The following is an 11,267-nucleotide window of genomic DNA, read 5'->3' as shown; positions in this document are numbered from 1 at the left end:
AATCATCCAGCTGCTAGCAGACTACGTACCCGCTGCCGGAGCAGCAGTGCTGAAAGGGAGGTTATGCATCTCCTCTCTTGCCTCTTCAGCTTCAAACCCGAGGCCGAAACCGGCCGGCAACGACGAAAAGCTCGGAGTTGCCAGTTTTAAAAATGGCCGCTCCGAAGTCTCCCCGCTCCCGTTCGCCTTCCTTCCAGTTTCAAAAATGGCCGCCCCATGGCGTTATGGCTCCGAAGGTTCCCTCCCTCCCCGCGGCCTTTCTTCCAGTTACCAATATGACTGCTGAGGCTTCAGAGTCCCCTCTGCGTCACGTGATACGGAGCCGCTCTGCGCCTCCTCTCGGTGGCCTGGGCAAAGCTAGCCTGGCTGGTGTTGACTGCGAGGGGAGCGCGACGTCCATGTAAACAAGGCAGGGGAAGAAGGGGCGCCTCAGGTGAGGAGGGGGCGCCCGGAGGGAAGGAGGGCAGGACACTCCGGGCACCTTTGGGCTCAGGAAGAAGTCGAAGGGACGTGCCTGGATCCGAACTGAGACCCCCGGGGTTGCGTGATAGGATTTGGGGAGGCAGGAAAAGAGGTTGGGGGGTCCGGCTGTGCCCCGTCAGGTGGGGCGGGGGGCGGGAAGAGAAGGCACTTTATTATTACCAATTATATATATACGTGTGTGTACACCCCCCACGCCCCTATACTGTATATTTTCCCTGACAGGGACTCAAGGCGGCTTACAGATAAAATAAGAACAGCTAAAAACATAGGGGGGGGGTGGACATCATTAAAGACAATTAAATGTATAATTGTCTAGATATTCCATTTTCAATGTATATTCATTTATTTATTTAGAGCATTTGTACCTTGACTCATCAGCCAAAACAGCTCCCAGAGCAGCTTACATGAAATCAGAGTAAGACTACCCACAGGCTTACATTCTAATTAAGAAATAAAGATGCCACACACAAGGGAAAAGGGACAAGGAGGGAAGAGGAAAATGGAAAACTCAAAACTCAGGCATCAATTTCTAGACCATTGTTTTTCTGTTGAGCAACTGACACAGTTCAGAGGCAGGAGGAACCCTGCTTCCCATATCTCTTCCTCTCCCTCTGAGGCAGCTTGACGAAATGGCTGCCCCCAGATGACAGTTGAGAGGAGAGGAGGCCTGAAGAAGCTGGCCTCTTGCAGCAGGGAAAAACTTACAGATAATTACAATAAAAATTGCATGGCACCAGCCCTGGTGTTCCAAAGTTGGAGGGTATTCCAAACTCTGGGAGCAGCCACCATCGTGAAGGCCCTCTCCTGGGCCTCAGTTGCAGGGGCGTCTACAGAGAATTACCTCCCAAGTGGGGAAACGGATTGGAGGAAGCCACAGGTGCAGGTTATGGTACAATAAGACTTGGGGAAAGTGGAAGAATCTGGTAAGGATCCCATTTCAGAGCTGGTTAGCTGGAGGTGGTGAGAGGCAGTACTGGGGATCTGGGGCCAAGGGAGGGTGTCATGGGGGTTGTTATGAGCGGTAGAGAGAATCTGAACAGGAAGAGAAAAACATATTATATAAGAAGGAACAAGACTGGCAGTAACCAGAATCAGATATTGGGGTGTCCCAGGATAATAATAATAATAATAATGATAATCATCATCATCATCATCCCATCTGGCTGGGTTTCTTCTGCCACTCTAGGCGGCTTCCAACAAAAGATTAAAAATACATTAAAACAGCAGTCATTAAAAACTTCCCTAAACAGGGCTGCCTTCAGGTGTCTTCTAAACGTCAGATAGTTGTTTATTTCTTTGACGTCTTGATGACAAGATTTGTAAGCTGGAGGAGCAGGGAAACAATGAGAATAACAAATGTAACAGGGAAGTATTGGAGCTGCTTTTCATGTCCTTGGCACTGCTCCTCTGTGTTGATTTCTGTTTCTGACTTCCTCCTCTCCCTGTCATGGCAACCGTCATGTTGGGAAACAGTGTGTGGGAGCAGGCACCCCCTGTGTTCCTGACCCCATTGAGGGGTGTGCCCACGGGCTCATCATGGCACAGCAACGTGGGGTCAACAGCCTCCGCTTCAACCAAGATCAGAGTAAGTGATCTCCTCCTACTGGATCTCCACCTTGGATCCTCCACTGCACTTTTACTAGGAGTCATGAGCTCCCCCAAAACTGAGCCTTTTTTTTTTTTTGAAAACTGAAGGATCTTGGGCCCTGAGGAGACACTGTCAGCCTAACATCTGAGGGCAGCGTGTGCCTCTGACTAAAGCTTTCCCTTGTGGTTAACTTCTAAATTGTGAGGTGCTGGGGCTCAAGCCTACCTCAAAGCTCTTCCCACAATCCCAAGTGATTGGAAAGTATGCAGTGGTTTTTATGGGTGAAAGAAAAGCCCTTTGTTGCTGCTTGGAGGCTTATAGCTTGATTTGTTTTAGGGCCGGGCCCTAGCATTGACTGCAGGGCTTCATCCTGATTCAGACTAAACTTTCAAATGCTACATTTTCAGTGTGTGTTTATTTCCTTTCATTTATTTTATATGCTGCTCCTCCCTCCAGCCCTTGCAAAATCATAAATTAAAAAACCCTAAAAGTGGTTTGTGACAATAAAAAATATACATACGAAATAGCCAGGCATGTTTGATCCGTTCCTTCTTCCACTGCAGGCTGCTTCTGCTGTGCTATGGAGACTGGGGTTCGGATCTATAATGTGGAGCCTCTCATGGAGAAAGGCCACCTTGGTAAGAAATGGAGGGGCCTGAAAATGGAATTGTGGGGCACCTGTTTCTTCTACACGCAGGTGTGTGTGTGCTAAAAGTACCCCTCTCTCTTTTTCCTTCTGCCAGATCATGAACAGGTGGGCAGCGTGGGATTGGTTGAAATGTTACACCGATCCAATCTCCTTGCTATTGTCGGTGGAGGTGGCAACCCCAAATTCTCTGAGATCTCAGGTATGTATCAAGGGAAAGAAGGGAGGGAGGCTGTCAGAACATACCGTATTTTTCACTCTGTAAGACACACTTTTTCTCTCCTAAAAAGTAAGAGGAAATGTGTGTGCGTCTTATGGAGTGAATGCAGGCTTCGCAGCTATCCCAGAAGCCAGAACAGCGAGAGGGAGTGCTGCGCAGCACTCCCTCTCGCTGTTCTAGCTTCTGGGATAGCTGCGCAGCCTCTTCAGGGCAGCGGGGAGCCTTATTCCCACTGCCCTGAAGAGGCTGCACAGCTATCCCAGAAACCAGCTATCCCTGCACACTGATCCTTCTTGCTCTTCTGGCTTCGGGAATAGCCACGCAAAGCCTCTTGAGTGCAGCAGGAGCGCTCCTGCCTCTTCGCTCAAGAGGCTTTGCGTTGCTTTCTTGTTTCTTGTTTTCCTCCTCTAAAAACTAGGTGCGTCTTATGGTGTGGTGTGTGTTATAGAGCAAAAAATACATTAGCGATCTGGCATAGTTGTGATTTCTGGATATATATAATTGCTTCACTTCCATCACTGAATACTTAATAACCTCCAAAGAGGGGGGACGTTATCTCCTTGTTGGTTTTCTATGATTTTCTTCTCTCACACCTTTGCAGTCTTGATCTGGGATGATGCCCGTGAAGGGAAGGAGGGCAAAGAGAAGCTGGTGCTAGAATTCACCTTCACCAAGCCAGCCCTGGCTGTTCGCATGAGGCATGACAAGTATGTTGAAGAATCATCCTGTTTCACCAGGTTCTGGAGCTGAAGTGGGGTGGGGTATATGGAGTTGTGTTCACAGCAGAGGAAAAATTAGGATATAAATGAAGGCACACTGTCGTCATTTCTAGTACTCTTGTGTATGGCATTTCCAAATCCAGATTTTGCACCCAGGAATGTGCTTCAAACCCAGCTATCCATATCAACACAACACAACTAATCGAGTACCAATTGACTGTTGCTTGAAGTGAGTGGACGTAACAATTTAACAGCCTTGATGACGATGACAATAAAACAAAAGCATCAGCAAAAAAACAGAAGGATCCAACATAAGTTTTGCAATTAAAAAAAGGACTACAGTAGAATGAACACATGAATGTGTACAGGTTTTTTTAATGCTGTAAATGTGGCAATGAGAGGTTGATGTCTGTATAGCCATGCACTATCTGTACCTCATATTTTCACCACCACCAGGTCTTGGGAACTTTATATGTTTGTGTATTTTTTTTCCAATGGACCTTTTTCTGCCTGTGTTAGTAACAGAAGCATATTTTATTCAGCATGTGCCAAATTTGAGAAAGGCATTTAGATTTTTTTGAACATATATCTGCCGGAATGTAAGCTTGGATTATGGGTTCTCATCTGAGTCCTCCCTGGTGATAAAGAACTGAAATTTTCCTTTTTCAAAAATGTGCTCTATAGCCAATGGAGCAGCTCTGCCATTAATTCAACATTCTTCAAAGTCAGCCACATCCTTTGCAGAACATTTCTCAGCTGTACATGCATGTATAGATGCACATGTGCAGAGAGAGAGTTTAAATTACAATCCATTTAGTTCTGTACTTTTATTTTGCTCTTCCCACTTCCAGGATCATCATTGTGTTGCGGAATCGAATCTACGTCTACTCCTTCCCAGATAACCCCACCAAGCTCTTTGAGTTTGACACTCGGGAAAACCCCAAAGGTATGAGCCCCATACAGTCTCTCTCTCTCTCTCTCCTCTAACTTCACCTGAACAGCCCCTTCTTATGTCAGCAGACCCCATCGCAGTCCTATTCATGTATGAGAATCTAGCCCAGCTCTGATTATTGTCTGCTTTTCCCTTCCACCTCAGGACTCTGTGATCTCTGCCCCAGCTTGGAGAAGCAGCTTCTGGTTTTCCCTGGGCATAAATGTGGCAGTTTGCAGCTAGTGGTAAGTGGAGAGGGCAGGAAAGTTAGGCATAGGATAACCATCAACAAACCCATCCTTAGTCAGTGCTAGCTTATTATCACTGTCATTTAACAATTTGGAACTGCCTCTGTTGAGCAGGACCAAGGATCTTTCTAATCACAAAAAAACCCAACCTTGGTCATCCAGAACCAAAGGCGCTTTATCCCATACCCATGTAGTACAGGAAAGGTCAAGGGCATTATCATTACTCATCAAGGATTGTATCCAAAGCTGCCAGTGTAATTCTTCTGGTGCAGTACCCTGCATGTACCCCCAAATCTACCCAGGGGACCCCCCAACCCTTTGGCGCTGGTTTTGAGGGCTTGCAGGGGGTTTGAGAGAGCAGGAGAGGAAGAGCACATGGAAGTCCCTTGCCATTGCAGAGACATGTTGTAGGATGTACGCTGGCAGGTGGAACTGCAGTTTCCTGGCTCAGTTATTGGGTGTTTTTGCTCATTTGCAGATTCTAGTTTTTTATTGATAGATTGTTTATTTTGCTTGGTTAAGCAACCATGTTCACAGATGGATTATCAAGCAGTCACAGGCAGGGTGTGAACATGGTTACACATCCCTAGTATTGAAACAATTCAGAATTCTGTGTCCTGCATATGAAAAGCTGTGTGTGTGTGTGTGTGCGCGCGCGTCAAGGTAAACAGTTTGCATATGTATTATATGGGATGAATTGAACAAAGTCATTGCACAGCTTCCACACATGCCACAGAACTTCCACTGCACTTTAAAAAAAAAAAAAAGGTAAAGGATCCCTGGATGGTTAAGTCCAGTCAAAGGCAACTATGGGGTGTAGCGCTCATCTTGCTTTCAGGCTAAGGGACCCGGCTTTTGTTTGTAGTCAGCTTTCTGGGTCATGCGGGCAGCATGACTAAACCACTTCTGGCGCAACGGAATACCGTGACAGAAGCCAGAGAGCATGGAAAAGCAGTTTACCTTCCCACCGCAGCAGTACCTATTTATCTACTTGCGCTGGTGTGCTTTCAAACTGCTAAGTCGGTAGAAGCTGGGACAGAGCAATGGGAGCTCATTCCATCACTGGGATTCAAACCACCGACCTTCAGATCAGCAGGCCCAAGAGGCTCAATGGTTTAGACCACAGCACCACCTGCTCCCCTACTGCTCCCCTCTACCTTACTGCACTAGCAGAAGTTGCATAGTGGCTTCCATTGTATTCAGCTTTATTTTACGGGGATGACTAAGATCTATGCAGGGCACTGATTGCCTCACTCCCTGGTCAAGGGGGAAAGGGAGAATGCAAGCATGATGTGGCACATGATCAGTCCTTACAAACCATAGGGTTTAGGAGGGGTGTTCTGTCTGGACCAGCCTCCCATGTCTGTGGCTGTGCTGAAACTTGATATTCCCAGTCAAGTGCTAGTATGTGAATCACTAGTTCATTTAGAATCCCACCTTCCGGCTGCTCAGTCACGTGACATGGAGCAAGCAAGGCTGCATATTGGATCATGCGTCTTCTTTTGACCAAAAACTATTTTGTCCCTAACTTAGGATCTTTCCAGCACCAAGCCTGGGACCTCCTCTGCCCCCTTCACGATCAACGCCCACCAGAGCGAGATTGCCTGCATCTCTCTCAACCAGCAGGGAACTGTGGTGGCCTCTGCCTCTAAGAAAGGGACCCTCATCCGCCTCTTTGACACCCAGACCAAGGAGAAGCTGGTGGAGCTCAGGAGGGGAACAGATCCAGCTACCTTGTACTGGTGAGAAACAACACACTCCCAGCCACGCATGTTAGGAATACATTCTTCACGAAATAGGTTAATAGTTCCTCGAAACTTTAAAAAAGCGTTACAGAAGTTTCTTCGATGTGTAGGAGTGGCACTCCAAGATTAATTGATGTCAGCTGGAGATGCAATTAAAAGGAGGAAGTTGAGTTTGCAATGTGAGGCACGAGGAGAGCACACATACACTGTTAGTACGCTTGCTTACAGCTATCTGAAGAAGTGTGCATGCACACGAAAGCTCATACCAATAACAAACTTAGTTGGTCTCTAAGGTGCTACTGGAAGGAATTTTTTTATTTTGCTTCGACTACGGCAGACCAACACGGCTACCTACCTGCTTACAGCTAGTTTGGATATATGGTGAAGTGTGCTGCTGATACTCTGAGTTTGCGGTATCAGGACTGTTTATTACTTGACTGAAAGTATAGCATGCCAAAGAGAGGAAGAAGGACTGTAAATAGTTTGTAGATGGTAGTAACTAAAAATGCTTGTATAACCAAATAATAATAATAATAATAATAATAATAATAATAATAATAATAATAATTTATTATTTATACCCCGCCCATCTGGCTGAGTTTCCCCAGCCACTCTGGGCGGCTCCCAATCAAGTGTTAAAAACAGTACAGCGTTAAATATTAAAAACTTCCCTAAACAGGGCTGCCTTCAGATGTCTTTTAAAGATGGGATAGCTACTTATTTCCTTCATATCTGAAGGGAGGGCATTCCACAGGGCGGGCGCCACTACCAAGAAGGTGCTCTGCCTGGTTCCCTGTAACCTCACTTCTTGCAATGAGGGAACCGCCAGAAGAGAAGGCCCTCGGTGCTGGATCTCATTATTAGTGGCCAGGTGGCCATGGCAGTCCAGCGACGTCGAGGAGCATTGGGCAGATAGTTTTGTGGGGCTCTGGGGAGACGCTCTTCAGTGGCGACTCTACTTTTACCTCTCCTGCTCTTTTCGCAGGGAATTTGTCATTGCGTGGGTGCAGTGGTGGGGAAGAGATTTTTAATCAGGGATCCTCCCTGATCACTTTAACCTTCTCTTCTCTCCACAGCATTAACTTCAGCCACGACTCTTCATTTCTCTGTGCCTCCAGTGACAAAGGGACCGTCCACATCTTTGCCCTGAAGGATACCCGCCTAAATCGGCGCTCAGCGTAGGTAGTTGGACGACGCGCTTGAGGGAAAGCGTTGCCTCCTGTACTGTTCTGACCCTCTTCCTTCCCCCCTCTTTCAGGTTGGCCCGTGTGGGAAAGGTCGGGCCCATGATAGGCCAGTACGTGGATTCTCAGTGGAGTCTGGCCAGCTTCACGGTGCCAGCGGAGTCTGCCTGCATCTGCGCCTTTGGCAGGAATACCTCCAAGAACGTCAACTCGGTCATTGGTGAGTGGCACTGATGGGTGGCTGTGGGTGACTCTGTTGCCCTGTATCGGCTGCTTGACAGCTCGCTGCAGAACAGCTGTGGCTGTGCCCCATGGCCGGCCCTAACGTTAGACATGAGGACACAGCCTGCCTCGGGTGGTGGTTTGGCTGCCACTGAACAGCAACAAATTGCCCGTTGTGAAGTTTATTGTTATAATCCCTTCCCACACTCCCACAGCTCGGCCACAGACATAGGTAAGGTAAAGGTAAAGGGACCCCTGACCATTAGGTCCAGTCAAGGACGACTCTGGGGTTGCGGCGCTCATCTTGCTTTATTGGCCGAGGGAGCTGGCGTACAGCTTCTGGGTCATGTGGCCAGCATGACTAAGCCGCTTCTGGCGAACCAGAGCACCGCACGGAAGCGCCGTTTACCTTCTCACCTATTTACCTATCTACCTATTTATCTACTTGTACTTTGACGTGCTTTCGAACTGCTAGGTCAGCAGGAGCAGGACCGAGCAACGGGAGCTCACCCTGTTGCGGGGATTCGAACCGCCACCCTTCTGATTGGCAAGTCCTAGGCTCTGTGGTTTAACCCACAGCGCTACCCGCGTCCCACGGACATAGGAGGGAGGCCCAATTTTGAACTTCCTTCCTCATAAGCTCTCTTTGGATTAATCGTTCCTGCTGTGTCCAGAGTGTCTCAGTTCTGTTTCTCCTCTTACAGCTATTTGCGTCGATGGCACTTTCCACAAATATGTCTTTACCCCGGACGGCAATTGCAACCGCGAGGCCTTTGACGTTTACCTGGATATATGTGACGATGATGACTTTTGAGCCCAGCTGAGCCCCTGCCATGGGCAGGCAGAAGAAGCTTGCTGGGCAACTGGGGGAGCATTTGCTTTGGGGCATGTTAAGGACCCAGGCTAGGAAAGAACAAGGTTCTGGTGGGAATCCCACTGGACTTTTATGACAAGGTGGGATAGATCCTCAGAGAACTCTCCTCTCGATGCTGTTGCCTCGGGTATCCTGTTCCTAGGCTCCCTTTGCCTGGCTACCCATCCCATGTGGGGCCAGTGAGAAGGCTCAGTGGGGTGGAGTGTTTGGAAAGAGAACTTGGAAGCTGGGGAGGCAGGTTCCCAGCTCTTGTCAGACATTTGGAGGGGGCAGGGTGGAGAAGGGGTAGAACTATCATTAAAGTTCAAGTGCAAATTCTTCTCATTTGCTTTATTGTCATTCTGTAAGGGGTGGAAGACAGAGGCTGAAGAATCCAGACCTAGCCTAGGACTAATAGTCCTCTTGGGGGTCATTCATTTGCATCAGTTGGGAGGGAATCACTTTGTGTGGAGGAGTGGCAGGGGTGAGGGGGAAGTATTGTTTGAAAAATGGTAGGCCACACATCATGAGCCAATGCTATTAGGTGCACCTCCCTGCCCCCTCAACACCCTTTTTCTTCACATGGATTTCTGTTTTGTGCATTTTGGCTCCAGTAAGTGCAATTTAGCAAGCTCCCACAATGCATCTGATGCAACAGTAAAAGTTCAGAGGAACTTGCTTTATATTCTCTCTCATTCATAGCCAGAAGGCTGGTTAGATCCCTTATCAACAAACTACTACTGCATGGGCAGGGAGTTCTTGCTTAAATGTTTGCATCAATGATCTCCTCTTGTACTTCTGAAGTGGTACAATCTGGACAAAGATCCATTCATTATGTTGCTCTTCACACTCTCTACTGGTTATTTTTGGTGCAGTTTTGCATCCAGCTGTTCAAATCCACACGACGGGGTGAGCTCCCGTGCTCTGTCCTAGTTCCTGCCAACCTAGCAGTTTGAAAGTATACCAGTGCAAGTAGATAAATAAGTACCACTGTGGCGGGAAAGTAAATGGCATTTCCATGTGCTCCGGCTTCTGTCATGGTGTTTGTGCACCAGAAGCGATTTAGTCATGCTGGCCACATGACCCGGAAAGCTATCTGCGGACAAATGCTGACTTCCTCGACCTGAAAGCGGAGATGAGCACCACACCCCATAGTCACCTTTGACTGGACTCAACCATCCAGGCGTCCTTTACCTTTACCTATCATACAGAGAATTTGCCATGGCTTCAAGTGATCTTGCAAAGCAGTTTTAAAAACCCAAAAACAAATACCTGATTTTTGGAAAATGTAAATATTTTCTGCTGATCATTTTCAGTGGACTTCCTTTGGTTTTTTGGAAGCAAGTCCTATTGTTTTCAGTGGGACCTGTTTCTAAGGAAGTGTGCAGGCCTGATCCTATGCATGCATACTCCAAAGTATGTCCCACTGTGTTCAATGGGGCTTACTCTAAATTAATGCACAGAACCGCAGCTTCCACAAACCTGTCCTCTTGCATCTGGTTGGACTGCAACTCCCATCACCCCTGACCACTGGGTCTGGCAGTTAGGGATGATGGGAGGAGTTGTCCAATAACAAGCATGAGAATGGCTGATAGGCTGTTGAGGAGGATGGGAAATGGAGGGCCTGGAGAAGTCCTGCGTCCACAGAAGGGCATCACCCAGTGGTATTTTGGCAGTCTATTTGAAATATTTTAATAAACGAAAGAAGATAATTGATATTCAGCCAACAATAATTATATATTACACACCCAGACTGAGGTGGAGCCATTTGGGAAAACATGGGATAAAGGGAATAAAATGAATGCAAACTGTAAACATCAACAGTGTAGAAAAATAAAGGGAAATTTCCACATAGGGATCGCAACATTACAGAACAGAGGAATCTTGTATTTTGAGAAAGAACCCAAAATATAAATATTCCTGGAAGGCAATTAAAGAGTGGCAGTAGAGCTGAATGTCCGGTTTGATTGACGTTTGCTGGAATCCTATTATGCATAGTAAAGCTGCAGTCTATGCACTTCCATCGGAGGAAGCTGGGCTGATCTCAGTGGCACATACTGTGCAAAGCGCCTTGATCACAGTGGACTGCCTATTATTCCCCTCCACCCACCCAAAACTGCAGGCGCTTTTGCGCTGGTCTTAAGATAAAGCTTTAAAATAATAATCAAGAATCTAAACTTGTGTGTGTTTTAAAATATGGTTGGGTTTTTCTTGATGTTATTGTAGGGTTGCTATAGTTCAGTATTTCATAGCTTTGTTGAGCATTTTTTTAAATCCAATTTTAAAGCTTTTTTTACTTTTTTAGGAAAATATCCCCAAAAGCCACTGTTGACCTGGGTTGCCCGGATTGTCGTGGACCCATAAGTGTTTGGCACGGTTTTTGACTGCCATATTCCAGCTATGTCCAGACATATGGCAACCCTATTTA

At 47.1% G+C, this 11,267-nt stretch overlaps 1 protein-coding gene across 1 annotated transcript; it reads left to right on the top strand.

Moving 5' to 3' along the window:
• Window positions 1–303: 303 nt before the first annotated feature.
• Window positions 304–9,179, top strand: WDR45 (WD repeat domain 45). Its single transcript, XM_081175790.1, has 11 exons — window positions 304–433; window positions 1,957–2,068; window positions 2,635–2,709; window positions 2,815–2,919; window positions 3,539–3,644; window positions 4,508–4,602; window positions 4,753–4,832; window positions 6,369–6,577; window positions 7,657–7,758; window positions 7,839–7,984; window positions 8,691–9,179. Exons 2-11 carry the CDS (start codon window positions 2,020–2,022, stop codon window positions 8,798–8,800), a joined length of 1,077 nt encoding a protein of 358 aa, XP_081031916.1. The 5' UTR covers window positions 304–433; window positions 1,957–2,019; the 3' UTR covers window positions 8,801–9,179.
• The last annotated feature ends 2,088 nt before the right edge of the window (window positions 9,180–11,267 follow it).

This window comes from Podarcis bocagei, assembly GCF_964188305.1.
Source record: "Podarcis bocagei genome assembly, chromosome: 17".
Taxonomy (NCBI): Eukaryota; Metazoa; Chordata; class Lepidosauria; order Squamata; family Lacertidae; genus Podarcis; species Podarcis bocagei.
The sequence above is the reverse complement of the archived record's forward strand: the minus strand, read 5'-3'. Positions and strand labels throughout refer to the sequence as shown.

What these genes read in the sequence shown, in the direction of transcription:
- WDR45 (XM_081175790.1), top strand. Translation starts at nt 2,020, where the DNA reads ATGGCACAGCAACGTGGGGTCAACAGCCTCCGCTTCAACCAAGATCAG. An exon ending in CAAATTCTCTGAGATCTCAG is followed by an intron (nt 2,920 to 3,538) that starts GTATGTATCAAG and finishes ACACCTTTGCAG; the next exon opens with TCTTGATCTGGGATGATGCC. An exon ending in CGCCTAAATCGGCGCTCAGC is followed by an intron (nt 7,759 to 7,838) that starts GTAGGTAGTTGG and finishes CCCCTCTTTCAG; the next exon opens with GTTGGCCCGTGTGGGAAAGG.